At 35.6% G+C, this 23,782-nt stretch overlaps 1 protein-coding gene across 4 annotated transcripts in view; it reads right to left on the reverse strand.

Moving 5' to 3' along the window:
- MYO5A (myosin VA) overlaps positions 1 to 23,782 on the reverse strand; it is a 195,125-nt gene that overhangs the window by 90,027 nt on the left and 81,316 nt on the right. For all 4 annotated transcript variants that reach the window (XM_012763447.2, XM_012763453.2, XM_076004378.1 and 1 more), the window contains exons 3-9: positions 21,788 to 21,959; positions 19,426 to 19,570; positions 11,226 to 11,382; positions 5,804 to 5,947; positions 3,501 to 3,582; positions 2,741 to 2,848; positions 650 to 756 (exon numbers count right to left, since the gene is read on the reverse strand). In XM_012763447.2, coding sequence (XP_012618901.1) covers positions 650 to 756; positions 2,741 to 2,848; positions 3,501 to 3,582; positions 5,804 to 5,947; positions 11,226 to 11,382; positions 19,426 to 19,570; positions 21,788 to 21,959 — 915 coding nt within the window. The remainder of the gene's footprint in view (positions 1 to 649; positions 757 to 2,740; positions 2,849 to 3,500; positions 3,583 to 5,803; positions 5,948 to 11,225; positions 11,383 to 19,425; positions 19,571 to 21,787; positions 21,960 to 23,782) is intronic.

A 23,782-nucleotide genomic window follows, 5' to 3' on the forward strand; every position in this document is an offset into this window, starting at 1 on the left:
GGGAAAGCAGAAGAAGGAGCATACATCTAAGAACAGATGCTGCCAGATCTGCATGTTAGAAGTGCCTAAGAGCTAGCCAGGGAAGAAGAGCAATCAACCTACCCCAGCAGAGAGAATATGAACTAAGGCAGGAGAGAGAGGCAGCTTGGCGTGGAAATGGCTGGAGTGTGACGTGTGAGAAGCGATGAGAGAGAAGCTGAATAGGAAGTCAGGGGCCAATCATGATGGGCCTCCCATGTCATGCCAAATAAGGTGTTGGGCCTGTTCCTGAAGGCAGTGGGAGTCCTGAAGGATTTAAGCAGGAGCATGATATATTCCTTCATAGCTCCAATTTTTATGCGTTTCTGATCTTGTAGAGCCATGTATGTCCTAGTCACTAATTTCATCTATCCATCTATCTCTCTGTCTCTCACATACATACATACATACACACACACACACAATCACTGTGTACCAGGGATTATAATCTGCATTTCTTTATTCTCAGTTCATGAGAATAATTCATAATAATTCTCAGTTCATGAAAATAAAAAAATAATTATCTTTCTGATAATGTTAACAGAGAGACAAACTATATTGCTACTATAAAGCATCTATAAAAATAAAACACAATTAAACTGCCATCCCACTCAGTTTGTTCTGAACTTACAGGTATTGTGCAGCTGTCTGAATCTCGAGATGTAAATCCAACATTTCCTAAGTGAAGAATGCCAGCAAGTATTCGGAAAATTCCCATTTGATAAGATTCACTAATTCCTGAAACAATAGATTAAATGAACAAGTAATTAATTTCAGGACAACAACTAAAAAATTATAGCAGACAATTTTAAGCCTATTGTTAATTCTTTTTTTTTTTTTTGAGACAGAGTCTCAAATGCACCACCATGCCCAGCTAATTTTTTCTATATATATATTAGTTGGCCAATTAATTTCTATTTATATAGTAGAGATGGGGTCTCACTCTTGCTCAGGCTGGTTTCCAACTCCTGACCTCGAGCAATCCACCCGCCTCGGCCTCCCAGAGTGCTAGGATTACAGGCGTGAGCCACCGCGCCCCGCCTGTTAATCCTTAAATATTGCCAAATGTTATGCACATTATAATGTGTCACAGCTAACAACAGTACTTTCACCTTCGTTGACATTAACACTTTAGGCAGTCATGGGCGATAGCCTGGTTGTTGAGTGTGACCAGTCTGGGCTGGATGTCTGTCTCTGCTACTGACCTACCAACTCACATGGACAGGTAACTTCACCCTTCTATTCCTCCATTTTCTCATTTGAGATATGGGAATAATAGTAAATACTTCAAAGGGTATTTTTGAGGATTAAATGAGTTAATGCACATAACACACTTAATACACTAATGACAAATGGTAAGTGCTACACAAATTATTGTCATCATTTCCACACATTGGACTTAAGTATTTTCTTAACATTATTACCATTTCTCTCTACTCCAAATGAAAGGTTGTTTTAAGTCAGATTATTTAATTACTTCTTTTAACTACACACCAAGTAGAAGTCAAAGATATCCCAAGATTAGAAGTGTTCAGGCTGGTATTGTGCCCCAGCCTGCTGAATGAGTGTCGAAACAGCATTACAGCCTTAGAGCAGAACCCGAAGGATGAGGCAAGATGAGAAGGCAGGATGGTCTTTGACTTGTATCAGATCTGGCTTCATTTTTTAATAAGGTAACAATTTCCAGAATATTATATATAATTATATGCAAATAGAAGTAGTAAAATTATTTCCAAATATGTAATCTTACACAGCATAGCTTAGAGTTGGCCTCATAATGAATGTTTTTGTCATCTCTGGCATTATGGCTTTTTCAAATTCACAATTTTCTATTTATAGATTTCACCCCAAAACTAATGTAGTGTTTTTCAAATTTTAATATGCATATGTATCACCAATAGATCTTCTTAAACTACAGAGTCTGGTTCAGTAGGTCTGAGAAAGGGTCTAAAGATTGTACATTCCTAGTAAGCCCCGTGGTCCTGATTAGCAAAGCTTTTAAGCTAAATTAACTCACCTAAGGGTACTTCTCAAAATACCAACATAGCATTTTAGAGTTATTTATATTCTGAGGTACTAAAAAACAAATTTGCCTTTAAAAGTTGTAGACTATAGTTCTAAAGATTAATTTATTCATATTAGGCCCAACATTTTGTAAGTCCCAGAAACAAGATAATGATATCTGACCTATTTCAAAAGTGTTGGAACTACATGTAATACAGTGTGCTGTTACCATGCCAACTCAGCCATATTTATCAGTTACAAAAAGCTCCCCCCACAAAACAAAACAAAAAACCCAAATCAAACCTACAAAATATGAACTTGTACAGGAACTCATTTCATTTAGCTTTAGGATTGAGATTTTACAAAAATTTAAGAGTTACATTTAGTTCTACTTTCCCTGATGGCTCAAATATGTTTTTTGAAACACCTATATTGAAGGCTAATTTGCATAGTTTCCACTTATTTTAAGTGGGCAATTCAATGATTTTTAGTAAATTTACAAAGTTGTGCAACCATTACTATAATCTAATTTTAGAACAGTTTTGTCACCCAAAAAAAGATACTTTGTGCCCATTTGGTGTCTAAATGTGTTCTACATAGAATACTAAATCTCCCATCCATACTTACCATTAATACAAGACAAACCAATATTCTAAATAAAAGTTGCCAGAGTCAAAAAGCAATTCCTCATAAGAGCTCAAGAATAAAACTACATTACCCAGCAAAGTGCAGGCCTGCCTGGTGTGTGCCATCTCCTTTGCATCATCCACTCCTTCAATCACAGGACTGCCTCCTTGCATCGTATAATGAAAGTTATCTGCATTTTCTGCAATGAAGAAAAATAAAAGTTTTTTGGCCTATGAAAAAGCCTTGACTTCTCTTATGTACATTCTGAATTAAAAGTAGTGATAACACAGTTAAGTGTATAGGGTCTGGAGTCTGGCAGCCTGTGTTTTCAATTACATTTTAACGTAAAACAAAATTAAATAATAGAGTAAAATGTTTACAGTTTATCTATCTTAATTGGTGAAATGAATAGTCCTTTCCTAAAGGTTTTATTCCAATCTACATGTTAGAATAATTTCTTCAAACACTTTATTCCCTTCATCAGAAACACTTACGGGCCTCCATCAGACAAACTCCTTTAATTTTTTTCTTTTAATCATGGCAAATTTCAAACATATACAAAAGTAGAGAGACTAATATAGTGAATCTCTATACATTTGCTCATCACCAATCTTAAACAAGATCTTAAACACTCATCTTAAATCATTTCAAGGCCATTCCTGTTCCATTTATATGGTTACTCACTCCTTCCCTACTCCCCCATAGGTTATTTTTTATAGCCACCTGCAGACTTTTATACATTTTATCCATAAATACTTCAGTATGAGATAAGCTCTTTTTTAACAAGTTTAGGAACTCAGAAATTAATGGAAAACAATACTAGCACAATATATCTAATGTCATATTCATACCTAATCGCAGCATTTTAAATTCAGGTAACTTTGCTGAGGCACAAAGCTGATAGAAGATATGGTAGTTTCTCTCCTCTTCTGCCTTTGAAATGACAAGAGTTTTCAATTATAGCACTTTAATTTAAAATTCAAAAAAATCTAACATGAAAGAAAATTTTAATATTTAATTATCTTGGGGAAATAAATTGCCCTTTCCCAAATTTACTAATACTTATTTACAGTTATTCAACCCTATGATTTGTAGTCTATATGTATATACGTCAGTAGGTATGTGTTTGTAACACTCAACATAAAATATTTGACAACAATGCTTTTTGAACTAGTAAACAGCTTGATATATGGCCCCAGTCATAAGATATCAGTGCTTCTAGAGAAAGCTAAAACTCAATACTATTTTCTAATGGAACTTTTTCGATTCCTGGTCTTCCTAACACTTTGAAAAAGAATAATCCCATCTTTGTCATATTTTAGAGAGTACCATCTACCATGGTTGCTTGTAAAAAATCCATAAATGCAACTATATCCTCCATATAATTTTAGTTTATACATTTTAAAATCAATAACTATTTTATAAAATAGAAAATAAGTTATGTACAATTTTAAGGTCATTCTTTAGTATTTCCTAAAAGTCTTTTCCTATATTTGTATGTGTGTGTGTGTGTATATATACATATATATACCTAAAAATTATAATTGCAATAATATTGTTCACATAAAACCAACATCATTTCCTTGAATTCTGCTGTATATTCAATTGGTTAAGAACAGTATTATTAAGGCCAAGGTCAGGTTTGATGTCCAAAAGGGACTGACGTCTGGATGAGAAAACCTATTACAGGGACAGAAGACACTGAACAAATTACCAATGTATCAATGATCACAAGCATCATTAAATAAGAGATCAAGTAGTTCAGTACATAAAAACTAGAAAAGCAGGAGGGTCTGCAGAAACGCTTTGGTCATCTTTGTACATGAAGAATAGTACCAAGCATGTTTTTTTCTGACTGTATGATTCATTTTGACCAAACCAAACGTCCTTAATATTCTATATCCCTGGGGACTAGAAGCAGCTAGAATTGCTTCAACATCTTTTTACACAACAATAAGGATTAGGCCTTACCATTTTGTATTAAGCACTACTAGCCTTTGTTCACCAGAATGACCAGCTACTGTCTTTTTTACCCGCTAACTCACTTACCTATCAATCAAATCTCTCTATTATTTGAATTCAATTTTCTCTTAGATATACCTATGTCTCACCCATTCTTTCTTCTAGCTACTAAACTAGATGCTTTAAAAAAAAAAAACCTATAGAAATATTCATGTGTGTAGTAACACTGCTCTGTGTATACCCAGATATTAGAACAATAGACTACTGTTTTACTATACAAATCAAGCATTATATTTTAAGGAGACCACAATCAAGCACTACCCAAAGTCAAAGCCAAGGTAGCTACAGCCTGCCCAACTCACAACTCTTGCAATGTCCCAGGTGCTTTCAAAGCCATAACAGAGTCAGGCAATGGAAATTGTGGACACTGCTGCATGGCAGTGCCAGGGGTGTTTGAACCTCAATGCAGTGAGCATCCAGTTAAAGGCCTACTGAAATCCCAGATCTCACAGCATGAATCATGCAGTGGGTCAATAGGAGCCTTATACTGGGAATTTTCTACTGATAAATCAATACTCCCTTAGGATACCTGTAAATATGTGCCTGCCAGTGTTGTAAAGATATAGTATTTCCCACTTTCATGTCAAAAAGGACCAAGAGTGTATGTGTGAATGCAAATCCTACACAGATGTGACTGAGTGTATTTTATGACAGAAATTCATAGCTGGGTTGTGAAGATTTTTAACCCTTATTATCCTATGTGATAGGTATGTATTGTAAACAATAATATAATCTAAGAAAGGAAAGAGGACAAGGATAATTTCTTTTTCTTGATCTGAGTTCAAAATATAATTCGTCAAAGGGAGAGGCCAAAACCTTCTCTATCATTTGGAAATATGAGAAGGCTAAACTCATAGCACCTCTTCTTAACTAAGCTTATTTACAAGTATCTGCAAGAAAGAGTCAAAACCATTAAACCTAAAAGTGTCCAATCCCAAAGAATAGTAGTCTAAGGGTATTTTCCTGCCTGTAACAGGCATCATTTTACATGCTTCAGTCTAAGTGTGGTCTGTGGTAATATTGTCACAAGATGCTTAAGAGTATCTTAAAAGAAAATGCAGACCAGCAACTATGGGCTGTGCAATTACACAGCAATCTAGCACAAGTATATATGTGTACATGCCCAGCTTACCTGGAACACCACTCTGGATTTCTCTAAAAGGTAAGTTCTCATATTGGCACCAATGATTCGATATCTCTTATCAAAGCCAATCTCAATATACTTCCCAAAACGGCTGCTATTATCATTCCTGGTTGTTTTAGCATTTCCAATTGACTAAGAAGCAAGAGAGAAAATAAGATTTTAGAAGTGCAATTCATAACATAACATTTACAGAGTTTGTTCAGGGAAAGAAAGGATAAAATAGAACACAATTCCTTAAAACTGATTCTGTTAGCCAGGCACAGTAGCTCATCCCTGCAATCTTAGCACTCTGGGAGATTGCCGCAGGAGGACTGCTTGAGGCCAGAAGTTCAACACCAGCCTGAGAGACAGAGGAAGATCCTGTCTCTCAAAAACAAACAAACAATCCCCTCCCCCCCACCAAAAACAATACAGATACAGGTATATGCTTTTCCCACTGCACAACCACACAGATATATACTTATAGTTACTATTTGTCTTGTTATTATCACAAAAATGATTTTCAGAAACAGCAAACCTAAGCCCAGAGGTTGAGAGATTTTTATATAAAATTTGAGGTGTCCAAACATACTCATTCATGCCAGCAAAGAAAGAGACAGGGTTGAGAACTGCCAAGGCACAGTTAGTTAACCATCAAGGTTTTTGAAAAACTTCATTGGTTTTATGTAAATAAGATGGTTAAAACAAATTAATATTTTCCTGGAAATGTTGCTCAAGTGTTCAGGGGCTCTTTAACCAAGAATTTCTATCATCTTATCCTATGGCAACAAAGGTCCAGTTAGACTATTAGCAGAGTTATCAGTATTACCCACTCAATATAAATGCCATTTTCAGCCAGGCGTAGTGGCATGCACCTGTAGTCCCAGATATTCGGAGGCTGAGGCAGAAGGATTGCTTGAGCCCAGGAGTCTGAGTCCAGCCTGGGCAACATAGTGAGACTCATTTCTAAATAAATACATACATATATATTTTTAAATGGAATTTTCAGAAACTGGAGAAAGTAAAATTTGGTTTTGGATTTTGATAGCTGTATCTAACTTATAAAATATCTGCTACAGAATGCAGAGAATTTTGCAAGTTTGCTGCTAAATTTTTTATATAACCTTGAAAATTTAAATGGCGTATGTCTTCTCTCTGATTTAGGTGACATGCTTCTGTAAATTTTTCTTTTATGGCAAAGCAAAAAAAGAGGCATGTAGTTAGAAAAGCAAGTGTTTACATAATGTATAAAATGTTTAATAAGCTAGTTTCACATAAGATTAATATTTTTCATTTGTGCAAAGCCTATGTTAGGATTAGTACATCAAACCACAGCAGACAGAAAGATGTGAAAATACTCTGGAGCTTTAAAAGAACAATACAAATACAACTGATGAAAACAGTAGTAGCAGAGGCATTAAAGCCAACATATTAGATTCTCTGATCAATCAAGAAGCAGGTATTTTCACTTCCTGAAGTAGAGAGCAGATATCATCCTATTTTGTTTTGGCAATGAGAACACTGCTGTATTTTGGATTAACATTTTAAATGCTTTTTCAGAAAAAATAAGAGTATCTTCCCAGCAAAATTAAAGAATTATCTAATGTAGTCTGAGATAATTTAACTATCTAGACATTTACTCAGACATTACCCTTCTTGATATTATAAAACAACACAGGAAAAAGTCTCTATACATTCCCACTATTTTTGTTTAGAAAACCTATGTTTAGAAAAGTAGATTATAAAATTTTCTTTCAACACAATGTATTCTGTCAAAGAGTACATGAAAGGTTACACGTAGTAGAAGTAGCAGCAGCAGTAATGTTTCTTGAATGCTTACTAGGTACTGTCCTAAGCACTTTCCTACCAGCAACTAAGCAAACTGGGAAAGGGTGGTCTCCAGCTTCTCTTCCTTCCCTAACTCTTTTCCTACCTTCCATATGGCATCTCTCTCCATCTACTTAGACTGGAAGCCAGAGTGGTCAATTTTCTAAAACAATAGTACATTCTGTGAGAAGAGGCAGTGAGTAGGTGAGGGTTGAAGCAGACCCTTTTTTGTCTTTGAGAAAAAAGTATTTAAACAGAGAGAAAGAATGGTAGAAGGAACAAGTGAAATAGAAGTCTGATGACCTGGGTGTCAAATCAGGCCCTACTACCAACTTGCCATAATTTACTCTTTGAGGAGTGTTAATGTCCTCAAGTCAGTAAACACTAAGATGAATGAGCTCTAGGATCCTTTAAAAAAACAAAATTATATGATTTTAAGCTCTGAACCTATAGAGAAAAGAAGGTGCTATATATAAATAGTACCTTTTGTCTACTCCCCCAATCATTCTTTCTACCCTATAAGTACTGTATTCACAACAGATTCCCTAGTACTATTTTCACTCTAATCAGCAAGAAATTGACAAATGAAAGAAGAAATTTTATAACCTCGATTTTACTATTTTAATGAAATGTTGCATGAGTTACTTTTCTCTACTAAGCGGAAATGAAAATCTTCAATGCTGATTACTAAAGATAAAAAGGAACCATTAAGATGCAGACTTCCCTGAGAAACTTCCCTGTCCCTATCTTACAATGAAAATTTCCAGGAAAAAAGAAAACATAATAAAATAGAGTAAAAATAATGCTGAGGATGAGGAGCTTCCTTTCTAAAGGATAATACGCAAATCCCTTTAGCCACTGGGCTGTGATGTTAACCATGTAGGAAGCTCATTATCCAATGAGGAGTTTTGGCAAATCACTGGAGACCCAGATATCCCTGTCTTTATTTGCTTTTTTTTTTTTCCTTTTCCCTTCCTCCCCTCCTCCTCCCTCTCCCCCTCCCTTCCCTCTCTCTCTCTCTCTCTTTTTGTTGAGACAGAGTCGACTGCAGTGGCATCATCATAGCTCACTGCAACCTCCAACTGAGGGGCTCAAGTGATCCTCCTGCCTCAGCCTCCTAAGTAGCTGGGACTACAGGCATGCACCACCACACCTGGCTAATTTTTCTATTTTTTGTAGAGACAGGTCTCACTCTTGCTCAGACTGGTCTCAAATTTGTGAGCTCAAGCAATCCTCCCAGCTTGGCCTCCCAGAGCACTAGGGTTATGGGCATGAGCCACTGCACCCAGTCTCAGATATCCCTTTCTTGACATCACAGTAAAGGGCTCTGATACAGAGACAGTCTTGAAGCAAGTTCAAACCTACAAGTTTTCTATGCTATGTACTCAGTATTTTACCTATGTTTTCCTCCAGTGTTTTTGTAAACCCTTTATCACGATTCTTCAGGTCCATATACCATTTTAGTCTTTCAAATTGAGTTGCCCTTTTCTGCAGTTGTTAAAAATTAGTTCTCTAATTCTTTACCAATTTTTTCTTAATCCAAATTCCTATAGATAGACTAAACAATAATATAGAGATAGCTAAATATAACTGATCCCTTTATCCTTTTTTGTTCATCCCAGCAAATAAGACATATTCCATATAACTGCATGTTAAAAGTAGTTTCTAGCTTTGGTTTAGATATGATTTGGTCCCACCAAAACTCATGTTGAAATTTGATCCCTAGTGTGGCAGTGTTGGGAGGTGGGGCCTAGCAGGAAGGGTTTGGGCCATGGGGGTGGATCCCTCATGAATGCCTTGGCACAGTTCTCCTACAGTGAGTTCTTAATTTAAAAATTACCCAGCCTCAAGTATTCTGTTATAGCAACACAAAACAGATGAAGACAGTGGCCACTCTAAGTTTTTTATATCATTCCTACTAACACAACTCAAATCTGTGTTGTAGAAAATCCAATGAAGCTGTTTTTTGAAAGGGGTCATAAAACAGTTCATTCAACTTTTGAAAAATTATACAAGGTTCATTCCAGATTTAAGTGATCCTCAAGACAATTTTACATCTTAGTATAATAATATATGGTTCAAGCCTAGAAGAAATGAGATTCCCTAATGCCATCACAATCAAAACTTTAGGATATTCTAATATTAGGAACTAGAATAGTCTGAATGGTTGCCAAATACCAAGAATCTGTTGTTATGACCAAAACCAGTCAAAACAATGGTAGAAAGCAAAGAAAGCCCTGTTCTTTTCTGACCCCAAACCAAAAACTGGCTCCAAAGATTTTATTTCCCCAATATTAACACCAGTGGCATCCACCACTGTATCTGTAGCTTAAATTCTTCCAAAACCTTAATATTTGTTTAAAATCTTCACTACCCTCTTTTGACACAAACATCTGTTTCTTCCTGTCCATGCTATTTCAGAAAACTTTTCCAGTTTTCTTTCCATAGCACACCCAGCACAGGAAGCCTCTCAACTTCCCCATCATTTCTTGTCTTTCAATCCCCAGAATAGAAGTCCTGTTGCTCTAGAGAGCAACCCTATAGAGAAGGAATCACAGCATTCGGTTTTGAAGTGTCACACACAGCACTGCAAACCAGGCACAATTACCTCTAGACAGATTATTGCAAAAACCACTTGTACCACAGGTGCACCAGGCCAGTTTTAACTCCATCTGTGTTTGGGTGACAAATAAGACTTCACAAAGGAAAAAGACAGGAATAAAAAATGCTGACTTGAATTTCTAACAAGAAAGGTTTGTTTCTGCATGTCCAAACTCATTTCTGTCCATTTAATGAAACTTATTTTCTCCATTTCATGGGTCTTCTTATAAAACTATAACTTTCCTACAACTGTATTAATAGACAAATAGTACTCCAGTTACAAACCTTAAAATACTCGAATTCTCATATAACTAGTTCCATTTTCTTTGGTGAAGGCATTTATACTTTGTATATCTATTTGACTTTTAAAATTATTAATTTATCCTTTCATTGTTCTTCCCCTCTCAAAAACTTACAGTTACTGAATTTCTTTTACTAACCTACAGCTGTGTGATTATGATATGCTTAACACAACAAAATCAAACAAAAAAAGTTTACAAAGTTTAAGCTCAAACCTGGAAAAAAATAAAAATTTATAGCTGAACAGGTTACACTAAGTACAGAAAATAAAATGTGGGTAAAGGAACAATGAAATTCAATTCATGCTTGAGCATAATAAATCCTATGTTTTGGAAGGAGCATAAATAAGAACTCAGGATAAGGGGAAATGAGGAACTTGTACTTCTGGTACAAGGAACAATAGGTATGATTGAATTAAATAGGAGAAAGAAACTTCAGAAAATGAAGTACAACAGCCTGGTATTTAGTGACAACAATTTAGTTGACAAGGTTAAGAATTCAGGATTATGGACTAAAACAGATTTATGGGCTTTACTCAAAATGTCTACCTTATTGAATTTTCACTTTTCCTAGATTTCTTACTAACATGTAGCAAAGCAGTTTCCTAATTTTAGTGGCTGACATCTGCTGTATCAATCAATTCTTTGAGCATGTTTCTTAACAAAAGAATATAGTAAGAAAGCCAAGGATGCTGCTGTCTTACCTCCATGATGGGGTTGGAGGCCAAAACCTTCTCCTCAACATTGGCTTCACTGGCAGAACCACTTACAGTTGCAAAGTATCGCATGGCATACTTAGCTGAGACTGTTTTTCCTGCGCCAGACTCTCCACTTACAATGATGGACTGATTCCGTTCATCTCTGTAAAACAAGGAAAAGTAAATGCCAGTGTTGCCTACTTTAGAATGTGGTTAACATTATTTCCTCCCTGTTTTCATTGGTGAGGAACAGTGAGTTTTTACTGGCTCATATATGCCACACTGTGGAAAGAAACACAGAATAATATTTCCTAATAAGTATGTCTACTTATAAACTAAAAATAAACAAAGAGGAAGAAGATATCAAGTATTAAATTAGAGAGCATCACATCTAAGGATGAGTCTGCAGTAGAGATTTTCTGAATCTGTTGGTGTGTACACATCTCAAACAAACTATTTCATTCCTAGAGAACTACTTTGATATCTTACAGTACTGTTGCCAACCACCTCAGAAGAGAAAGGAGATATCCTTTGGAGTCACAGCAAAGGAATTTAGAAGAAAATTCTATTTAATTAAAATTACAGAACTATTTTCAAATTGCCTACAATTTCAAATTGCTAACAATCCATGAAGTGGTATCTCCCACAAACTCCAGCTCCTACTAAGGTATCCTCATCACCAGAGAAGAAATAGTACATTTGCTGGCTGATTTCATTCAAATACAAGTTAAATAAGCCATGATCTGTTCTCCTGAAGTTGACAGATGCTGTGGTTTGAATTTCCAAAACTCGTGTTGAATTTAATTGCTAGTGTGATGGTATTGGGAGGTGGGGCTTTTAAGAGGTGATTAGGAGCCCTCATAAATGGATTAATGTGTTATTATGGGAGTGAGTGAGTTATCATGTGAGGTGGCTTCTGATAAGAGGATGAGTTCAGCCCAATGCCCTCTGTCTTGCATGCTCACTTGCCTTTCTGCCATGGCATTACCCTGGCCAGATGCCAGCACCATGCTCTTGAACTTTCCAGCCTCCAGAACCATTGATCTAAATAAACTTCTGTTCTTTATAAATGACCTAGTCTACAATATCCTGTTATAGCAGCAGAAAACAGACTAAGACAGTGGTCTAATAGGAAAGATGGGGCAGTAATTCAAGATTATAATACGTGTGATGGTACACTGAGAAGAGGAATAGGTGATCAGGAAAGGTTCCCTAGAGATGACACCTGAGCAAGGTCTAGAAAAACAAGTAAGAGAAAGGAAGCAAGGAATGGGGATAACATAAATAAAGGCTCAGAAACATAAGAAGTTAGGAAATAGCAGATAACTCAGTTTGGCGGGAAAATAGTAATGATACATTTCTGATTTCTGGCTTGGCCAGTCCTCTCAAAGGCCTCAAATGCAATTCTAAATAGCCTGGGTACTGAGTGCTCTGGAGTAGAGGTAAGCTCTTCTGTCTTGTTTCAGTCAGTGGCGAGTCCAGAGGTTCTAATGTGAACTAAAAGCCCCCCACTAAAAAATACTACTTCATTCAGTCATTCAACAATATGTAATGAGCAGCCACAATATGCCTACCACTTTATAGAAATAAAAGATCCTAGGATTATAGCCTTTTGGGGGAGACTAAAAAAGTACACAGTTAAAATATAGTTGGGAGTAATTACTATAAAAAAGGCCCACCCAGAACACTATGAATATAAAAGAAGGGCATGGAACTAGTAGGAGATGTTATAAAGGGATATCAAGAAAAGCTTTCTAGAGAAGGCAATTCCTTGAATTGATTCTTACATGATAATTAGGAGAAAAGCAGGTTGTGTGGGAAGAAGAAAATGGGAATCAAACTATGCAGAGGTACCTGAAACCCCAGAAAAGAATTATTCAAGCATGAAAGAGAGATATGTTGCATTTTAATCTATTTTCCTTTTATGGTCATCAGTGACCCCATATCTATTTGGTTTGTCCAGTCTTTCATTATATCTATAAAGTTTTCATTTTGTAACACATACATTATTTTATAGATTTTCCTTTTGAACTTTATCCCTCAAACAATGTACTCTCTCTAGTTTATCATGGTCATACTGAATACTATAGATATCTTCTAAGACCATAAACTTGACCTCTGTAAACTTAACCAGCATACTTTCAAATACATCCAGGTTATTAATGAGCAAACTAAGTAATGCCGGCCTCAGCACTGTGTTCCTAACATGGAACACAATTTAATATTTCCACTCATGTTGCTGTTAATTCTCTGATAACCATCCATTGGGTGTTGCCACATACCTTGATAAAGTATACCACACTAGGTCTAAATTTTTAGCTTACAAGCAAATATGTTCATATGAAACAAAATCTAGAGTTTTACTATTTTGCAGGCAAACAGTCTGCTTCTCCCTTTATCTGACCCCTTGTTAAAGATAGAAAATAGTAAGTTAGTATAATAAAATGGTTTGTACTAAAGCTGTGTTTTTACTGTGCTCACTTAAAGCTGTGGCATCACTGAGACTCTAATCCCTCTCTCATTAGACAGATGCTAAGTTTCTCTACATTATCACTCATGAAAATCAAGTTGCTCTGTTCTCTGTCTCTCCATGATTTCTACTTTTAGTCTCAAGAAGAAAATACTAAAACCTTAAAGTTGAAAATAGACAATGAGTTAACAATTATAATATTTTAGTTTTATTTTTGAAGTATAAATATTTACTATAAAAGAGGGTGCTGGCACTGTTGAAAGCTGCATTGTATAGACAGGCAGAGAGACTATTCAGGAAATGAAAACAAGTATTCCTTAGAATGACTTGCTATGGTCATTCAATTCCTGGTGAGAAGCCTGTCACATGGCTATCAGATCATCTCATGCCAACCTGAGCTTTCTGTTCCATCAGTACAGAGCCTATATAATATATAAAGATGAGAAATAGACAATTACATTTGTTTATAACTTTTACACACTATAGTGCTCTAATTCACATTCTATTTTATTCCTACTGCAATCTTACATGGTTGATAGTACTCAGTAAGTCCCAAGTGAGCAGCTCAATGCTGTAGTTTGAATGTATCCCCAAGTTCATGTGTTGAAAACTTAATCCTCAATGCAACAGTGTTGAGAGGTGGGACCTTTAAGAGGTGACTAGGACCTGAGGGCTCTGCCCTCATGAGTGGATTAATGCTATTATCTGGAGAGTGGGTTAGTTACTACAGGAGTGGCGTCCTGATAAAAGAATGAGTTTGGCCCCCTTTTTATCTCTCTCTTGCCCTTCCACCTTCTACCATGGGGTGACGTAGCAAGAAAGCCCTCACCAGATGTGGCCCCTCGACCTTGAACTTCCCACCCTCCAGAACTAGCCAAGTAAGTTTCTGTTCATTATAAATTACCCACTCTGTGGTGTTCTGTTATACTAGCACAGAACAGACTAAGATATTTATATAATAAATAATGTTAAAAGGAATCATGCACTATGAGCTGGGGTGATCTGAAAGTAAAACTTGAGTGGGGTCATGAAGGATAAATATAAATCAGCTAGATAAAGGAGCACAGAGAAAGATATTTAGGTTGGATAAAAGATGCAGAAACCAAACTACATAATGTTAATTTGAGGGAATACACCTGTTTGAACAGGCCCAGGTATTCAAAAATAAGAAAACTAAATGACAAAGAAGATTTTGGAGTCTCAGAGATAGATTCAAATCTCAGCTCCCAGATACCACTTATGAGCATTATAGCCTAAACAGGGTACTTTCCTATTTCCTCACCTGTAAAGCAGGGATCATACTGTCTGCTCCCAAGAAAATAATGAAGATTAGAGGTGACATGCCTGACCCCTAATTGACACATAATAGGCATCTAAAAGTGGTAGCTATTAACATAAATTAATCCACCTGTATATACCATATATAAAATGTTCCTTATCAGGCACCATGTATTACGTCAAGCCTATTCGCGTAAATAGGACATCTGGCACCACATGGCAGCTGAGTCACAGTTGCTAACAGGAGAGATTTTACAATCTGTAATAGTCAGCTTCCACTTGGCCAGTGAACCTCAGGACAGTGGCACATTCAGAGACCACGTAACCAAATGAAAGAAGGGGCCACCCTAAAGAAAGGTCTGACAATAAAGTCAGGAAAACTGGATAAGAGGCTAGTGTCCATGAAAAGGGAACGTACACATGACATTCGGTAATGATGATTATTATGATGATAGAAACAGCTTATATTTGCATACTTAGTATTTTTCAAAGTGCTTTTGTGTTTATCAACTAATATCATTTTGACCTCTGAAGTTAGCAGAACAGACATTATCTTTTCCTTTTGGGGGGAAACAATAACACAGAAAGGTTAGATGGCTTATCCAAGGCTGATGACTTGTGCAGTAGAGCAGAGCTGGGTTGTTACACCCATATCTCCCAATTTCCAGGGGAAAGTCTATATACTATGCTCCTTCTGCTTTTCCACACAGCTCCTTACCATGGTCTGCCATGGAAGGAAGTAGAAGAAAAATGCTTATATCTCCATCAAACACACAGATAACAAATGTATACCACAAAATACTGTAAATGCAAAGCTAGACCATTAATGAAATTGTTCCATTTTACAGGTGATAGATAAAACAGAGATCCAGAGAGATCAGGAGATTTGCGCTTATATAGTTAGTTATTGGTAGCGATGCAAATAGTACAGATTATCTTTTTCACTATACCAAGGTTAATTGCATACAACTAACTTATTTCAAGAAAACCTACAAGTGAAACTTAATCAATAAAATTGATTTACTCTACCATTCACAGTAGAGAAAAAACATAGCAAATTAAAGGAATCAATGCTACCTGGTTTTAAGGAAAAAAAAACCCCAAAACCCTGATTTTTTAAGAAAAATAATATTGTGACTTAGTTATTAGAGAACAATTAGTTCCAGCATGAGAAAAGACTAGCAAGAATGTGAAACAAGAACATGAGAAGAAAAACAGACACGGCAGTCCACTGAGTTTTTCTCCTCTGTATGTCAACAGGACAGGTAAAATTAAGAAGCTATTCTACGGAGGTATTTTACGAGGGCATTATTCTAAAGAACATGCTTAGAAAGGAGCCATGAGCCAGGGATCTTGGTTATTACCACTGTCGTTGAACATATATCTGCTTGGGAAGACTCACTAGTATCAGCTGTGCTTTGAGGACAGATGTCTAAAACACCATTTCAATCTTACTTTAAGATCTAAAATGGAACTCCACCCCACCTCCCTACCCTCCATCCCACATACATCACAACCTGCTCTTCCTGCTACCCTCTCCATCACAGTAAACGGCAACTCCAACCTTTTAGGTGCTCAGATCAAATCCTTGCTGTCACCTTTTCCTCTCATACGTCACATAAACAAGGCCTTACCAGTTCTATCTTAAAAATATATCCAGAATCCATCCACTTCTTTCCATCTACACTAATTTCTTCCTCAACTAAATTTCCTCCTCCACTAATTTCCTCCTCTTGCTTGGATCAATGCAATAGCCTCCTAACTAGTCTCCTGGCTTTGACCTTTGTCCCAGTAAAGTCTGTTCTTTTTGCTTTTTTGATAACTTTATTTGTAACATAACTCAAACTTAGAGAAAATTGCAAAAATCGTAATATGAATTTCCATATATGCTTTACTCAGATTCACCAATTGTTTAGCTTTTATCCATTTGCTTTATTAATCTGTTTCTCTTATTCTAATATTTTCTGAAACATTTTAAGAGTAGGTTGCAGACATGATGACTCCTACATCTTTTAGAGTATAATTCCTAAGAACAGGGACATACCCTTACATAGCCACAATGATCAAAATCATCAAATGTAACATTGATATAATACCATTACCTAATCAGTCTATATTTCAATTTTATCAATTATCCAACAATGACATTGACAAACTATGTTTTATTTTTGTTGTTTGTCATGCCTCACTTTGTGGGTAGGAATTTCTGTCTATTTTGTCTAATTTGTTCATTGCTGTGTTTCCCCACACACAGAACAGTGCCTGGTGTTTGGATGGTACTCAATAAATTTCTGTTGGATGAATTGAATTGTACCTTCCTGAAGATGTGAGGGGCCTCTACGAAGAGTGGTAATGTGAAATACCAGGATTCATATTTGGTAAAGATAACATCTTCATTTGGCAAGAAAAAAAATAGCAAGAAATGATCATGTAGCATCGATATATGACTGTAAGCCTAAGTAGACATAGTCTATTTACCTGTTGTGGTAAATTTTATGGGTATAAATTTATTCATATAAATGACAAATATAATACCATAACTGACTGAAGTGTACTTTAAAACTGCCTAAAAGAGAAAACTGAGCAAAGGGAAAAAGACAAATCTTCGGTTAATAAATCACACTGAGTGATTGAGTCACAGTGGGAAATAATGAAAAGGACAAATGACAGGAAATCACAGTAAATGTAAGGTTCAAAAGCCAGAAATATTCATATAAATCTAATACTATTTGTGGATTACCAGTAACAAAGATGGTAAGAGCCATGCTTTCGTATTTAAGAATAGTATTTTCCAAGGCGTCATATAATTATCTGAGCACTACCAAATTTTCAGAAACTATTTTTAGGGTCTAGCATTCCATGTGATTTCCTCTCTGCCCTGGTAGTCTGTTCCAACTTAAGGAAAAAAATTATAGGTGGAAGTTTCTCATTTTTAAGCTTAAAAAATAACTTTTCTTAAACTTTGAATATTCATTACTATTTTATAACAGAATTCAGCATAAATATGTCATGTTTTATAGTATTAAACTATGTTTGGTCATTTCATATTTAATATATTAATATTTCATAGTGTAAGAAGGCTATGGAATTTGAAAACTGGTCTTCTTAGTTTTGTAATCTTAGAAAAATACACAATTTCTCTGTGCTTCAGTTTTCTCATTTGTAAAATGAAGATTAATAATAATACCAGGCTGGGCATGGTGGCTCAGACCTGTAATCCTAGCACTCTGGGAGGCCGAGGCGGGCGGATCATTTGAGCTCAGGAGTTCGAGACCAGTCTGAGCAAGAACGAGACCCTGTCTCTACCAAAAATAGAAAGAAATTAATTGGCCAACTAAAAATATATAGAAAAAATGAGCCGGGCTTGGTGGTGCGTGCCTGTAGTCCCAGCTACTGGGGAGGCTGAGGCAGGAGGATTGCTTGAGCCCAGGAGTTTGAGGTTGCTGTGAGCTAGGCTGATTCCACGGCACTCCAGCCCAGGCAACAGAGTGAGACTCTGTCTAAAAAATATATATATATATAATAATACCAAACTCTGAAAGATGCTATGAGGATAAAATTAGTTAATAAATGGAAAGCAATTAAACAGTCCCCTGTACAGAGAGGGCATATAATAACTGTTAGCTGCTACTAGAAGTATTAATATTATTTTATTATTAAAAGGGCATAATGACTTCTATGGGCTCTGTCACTGAAACAACTCTAAAATTCTGGTCCAATCATACACACTCTTCCTGGCTGGAGAGGAGAAAATAAAAACCTCTGCTGTATTAGTTTTCTCTCTACTTCATTAATTGCCTTAGGGCTTTCCATATCATATTTATAATATGCCAAGTTCTGCTTTGTAGGCTGTAGAAATAAGTTAAATATATATCATTCTTCTTTGCATCTGCAGTTTTACATTATATCATATTATTAAGAGTATAGTCTTGAAAGTAGCATTTCTCTCCCTTTCTCCACCCTCAAAATATCAGGGTTCCATGATTAATATCAGAGATATTTTGCAGATGTTGTTCAAAATCACTGATGCCCTGTTAAATAATACTAACATTAAAATTCACACTTTCTTTTAGATTTAATTCTCTAGAATACAGATTTTTTTTTTCCCCACTTGTAGGCCTCTTAGTTCCTGTTTGTCACTCATTAGCTGAGTGACATGGGGCAAGTCACTTAATACCATTAAACTTTAATCCTTTCATCTGTAAAGCATAATATCTTTGCCTAGTATAGGATCATGATGAGATTCCAAAGGTAGTTTTTAAAAAATATATGTCCTTTTATAAATGAGATTATTTTAATATTTAATAATAATTCAGGCTGTCTGAGGCAAATAGGCCAAGGCTGCTTATTTAATAATGATTTACAAGTTGCCATTCATTTTGACATATCTATAACTTAGCAATGAAGGAATTATCACATGATAAGAGCCATGAAATAATAATAAAAGCTTCCACCAACCTGGCCATTTGCTTGTAAGCTTCTTCCGCTACTGCAAAGATATGTGGATCCATATCACCCATGTTCTGACCACTATATGCATTAATAATATCTTCTCCATAAATAGGTAGCTGTTCATAGGGATTTATAGCTACTAGGACTATACCTGGGGGAGTGGGATAGGTAGACAAGAAAGAAAAAGAAGTCAATGATAACAGGCATATCAAACTAGGTAAAACAAGACTCACAGTTAAAACAAAACTTCATTTCAATTTAGTTACTACTAAACTAATAAGTTATTCAAGTTATTCAAAATGTACTATAGATTTTGCCTCTGAATCCATTATACATAGTCCTAACTAAAATACCATTTAAAAACTGGACTAGCTTGTTTAAAATAATGTAGCAATTTCATAAGAACCTTAAATATTTTCATTATATTTAATCCAAAAATTCCACTTCTAGAAATTTATCTAAATGAAATAATCAAAAATTCACACATAGGGTTTTTTTTACAAAGATATTTATCATGTCATTTCTAACAGTGAAAATGGAAACAAAATATCTAATACAAGGAGAGTAGGTGATATATTTTGTTACATCCATATGACAGACTATTGTGCTACCACCACAAATCAAGTTTTCGAAGATTACTAAATGTCATAGGAAAACATGATATGAAACTATATATAAGCTTTCATTCCAATTTTATATATACTTATACCCTCTTACACATACACATAGAAAGGATATTAGTCAACAAAATACTGGTTATTTTTCAGTGGTGAATTACATGTAATTTTTTTCCTTTTGTATATTTTTCTGTGTTTCCTAAAAATATTTTGGTAAGTATATATTAATTTAATTAGGTCATTCATTCAACAAATATTTATTCAGCTCTAATTATGTGTCAGGTCTTTTGTAAGTGCTGGGTTTACAACAGTAAGCCAAATAAGACAAATGGAGCTTACATTCACAAACTAATGAGTAAGAAAAATATATATATAAGTATAATCATAGGTTAAATAGTATAAGGAAACAGGAAAATAGGGAAAGAAGATAGTAAGAAGGAGAAGGAGGGGTTTATACTTTAGATCAGGCAGCCAGGCAAGACTTTACTGAGAAGGTAACATATGTGCAAGAAAAAAATGAATTGAAGAAAAATGAAAATTGAGAAAATAAAATATTCTGTTAATAGGGAAGAGTTAATATCAAGTATGTAAGGGGTGTAAATTTTTTTTTTTTTGAAACAGAGTCTCACTCTGTTGCCCGGGCTAGAGTGCTTGGTGGGTCAGCCTAGCTCACAGCAATCTCAAATTCCTGGGCTCAAGGGATCCTACTGCCTCAACCTCCTGAGTAACTGGGACTACAGACATGTGCCACCATGCCTGGCTAATTTTTTTCTATATATTTTTAGCTGTCCAATTAACTTCTTTCTATTTTTGGTAGAGACGGGGTCTCGCTCTTGCTCAGGCTGGTCTCGAACTCCTGAGCTCAAACAATCTACCCGCCTCAGGCTCCCAGAGTGCTAGGATTACCAGTGTGAGCCACTGTGCCTGGCTTGTAAATTCTTGTAAGAAGAAAATGTGGCTGCTCTTGTCCAAAACAGAAGAGCAATGAAGAAGAAACGACAAACACTGAGTAGGGTGCACCAAAGCAAATGAACTTAAATGAAAATGAGTGGAAATCCAGACCTGAGCTTTGAAGGAGAGACTATTTAGTGAAAGAAAAATAAAAAGTCAGTGAAAAAAAAAAAAAAAAAAGAGCCAGAGAAGGAAGAGAAAATAAAGGATAAGAACAAACTGAGAAGGGGGAAAGGAACACAAACTTATATACACATGCACATGCTTCATTTCTAAAAGCAACAAAAAGCACCATGAGCTGGGTTGCTGGCAGCTAATACTGCAATGAGCAAGGGCCCAGGCAAGCAGGAACAAGTAAGACCAACTACCACAAGTCAAGTCAGTCCCATGTTGCTAAAGTAACTGAGAAAAAGACAACACTAAACTTCCTGAACCTGCTCTTAAGGAAAGTCCATGGACATCTACTCTTCATCTAGTGGTCTTTATAAGATATGAAAATAAATGGTGAATTTAGTACTAAATCTGACATAAGACTTCTGTGGGAGGAAAAAAATCCAAAAATAGGCCCAGTTCTTTTTATTTTGAGCAGAATTATGTAAGTTCACAAGTGAGTTTATTCAGCATAAAATGCAACTTGGCTAATCAATACTGGTAAATCTTTTTGATAACTCTGAAGTAACTTTGTCTCTAAGAGAAAATTCAACCAGAGCCTACTTTTCCCATGCACAACATTTACATAGTTATCTATGTTCATTAGAGAAAAGAGTTCACAATCCACTTAGAAAGCAAAGCGTACTTACCACAATATGTATAAATAAGTTTGGAATCAATAAATCTGACTCTGAGATTATGGAGCACAGCAGGCTCATGAAGATAGCTAAGAGCTGTGAGGTCATTTTCACCGACAAGTATGTCAGGATTTCGTAAGTGAGGCAGTTCCTTGGTCTTTGGATCTAGACGATATTCCAAATCCTGAAAATGCACAAAATACAGCATCTAGATGAATCATGGCAAGGAACATGAAACAGGCCCACGCAGTTTCCTATTCCCAATTTGCTTCTCACCTATTAAACATGTTCTTTTGCTAGCACATTTCAATATCACAGAAACTGGTGGAAATGTAAATAATATGGAGAACCTTCTTTTTCATTAGACATATTAACAAATTTTGCTAAAATAGTTTGAGAAGTCACAGCCTAGACCTTTTTTGTCCAGTTACTGGGTCACAGGTGTTTAATCTTTAAATGAGCTTCCCCTTCCACCTCTTTTTACCTATGATAAATAAAAGACAATATACAAGAGTGGTCAAGAACTTGGCTCTAGGGTCCAATCAACCTGGGCTCAAATGCTAATACTGGTACTTACTTTTTATGTGGTTTTGCGTATGTTATTTAACATACGCAACTCCCTCATTCATAAAATGGGTTCTCAGGGTTGTGGTAAAAATTAAATGATGCAATGCCTGGCATGTGGTAACTAGTTAGGAATTCCTGAACCATGGGAGACCCAAGAATCTGTGTATATGTGCATGTGTGTATAAATGTGCATATATGTGTATGCATGTACATATATGTATGCTTTTTGGGGGAAAGACAGTTCATTAGGTTTTAATAAGGCATCTAGTCCCAAAAGTTAGGAAGTACTATTCACTTTAAAGTCATGAATAATATGGCTTTATGGCAAAGTCAAACATGGAAACTGTCACTCAACTATGTATTAAGGGCAAATAACATAAGACAAGTGAAAAGGAAAAAAAAATGAAATTTAATTATAGAGAAAGACAAAATAGTTTGTAAAAAGGCAGTTTTGTTAATATTAAAGATATATACAGGGGTCAAATATTCAAATCAGATTTGAATGAATTATGCTAAAGGAGAGAAAAATTTACAATCTGCCCCTCAGCATTCCTCTCTGACTGTTTATTAGGGTATAATGTCCTTCCCTAGGGCTGATCAGTCCTTGCACTGGCCCTGTCAATACACAACTGCCCTTGCTGTCCTCAGCTAAGTGCTTTAAATTTTCCTCACTAAATTCTCCTTTTCTACTCATCTATTAATACAATGTTTATCCCCTAATAACATGAAAATACAGTTAGATCTGAACAACAGTGAGCCCCAGACATGGAATTCCAGACATGGAATCTTTAGAAATGTCCAAAATCTTCATGGCTTAATTGGTAATGTAGTTCACCATGGGGTGTTAACCAGAAGACTCTAGAATGGCAGAAAGCCAACCCAGAACTCTCTCCCCAGTCTTCATTTGTAGATGGGGTTTTTAGGTGGTGAATGTGGGAAGGAGTTGGAATTGATATATTAGAGGAGACACTATTATAAAATGTGGGAAGATCATCTAGAACATGTTCATGGAAATTTCCTTCTTGGAATTAGACTTAAAATGGATATAACTTGCTCCTCTGAAATCACTGGAAATCACCAAATAAATGTACTCTTCTAATATTACAAAAGCCATGTTTTCTCTATTTTATTCTAGGACCCTAAGTGACTATAGTTCCTAAAAGGAGAAAGATTCTTGGATACTTGGTGAATTTTGTAATATTTATTCTTCTTGTTTATCTTCTACTCCTAGACTTTTATTAAATATATCATTCTATTTCTGTTTTTTTTTTAAGAATTAAGGATTAATAAAATTAAATATCAACATTGTATTCTGGTTGGTAAATTTGTTTCTCATGGGCATAGACTAGCAAATCTGAAATAACTTTACATGTATGACAAATAAGTAATATATTGCAGATAACAGAAGCCAAAGAAAGAAGTTATAATACAAATAAGCAA

The sequence above is a fragment of the Microcebus murinus genome, chromosome 6 (genome assembly GCF_040939455.1).
Source record: "Microcebus murinus isolate Inina chromosome 6, M.murinus_Inina_mat1.0, whole genome shotgun sequence".
NCBI classification, from domain to species: domain Eukaryota; kingdom Metazoa; phylum Chordata; class Mammalia; order Primates; family Cheirogaleidae; genus Microcebus; species Microcebus murinus.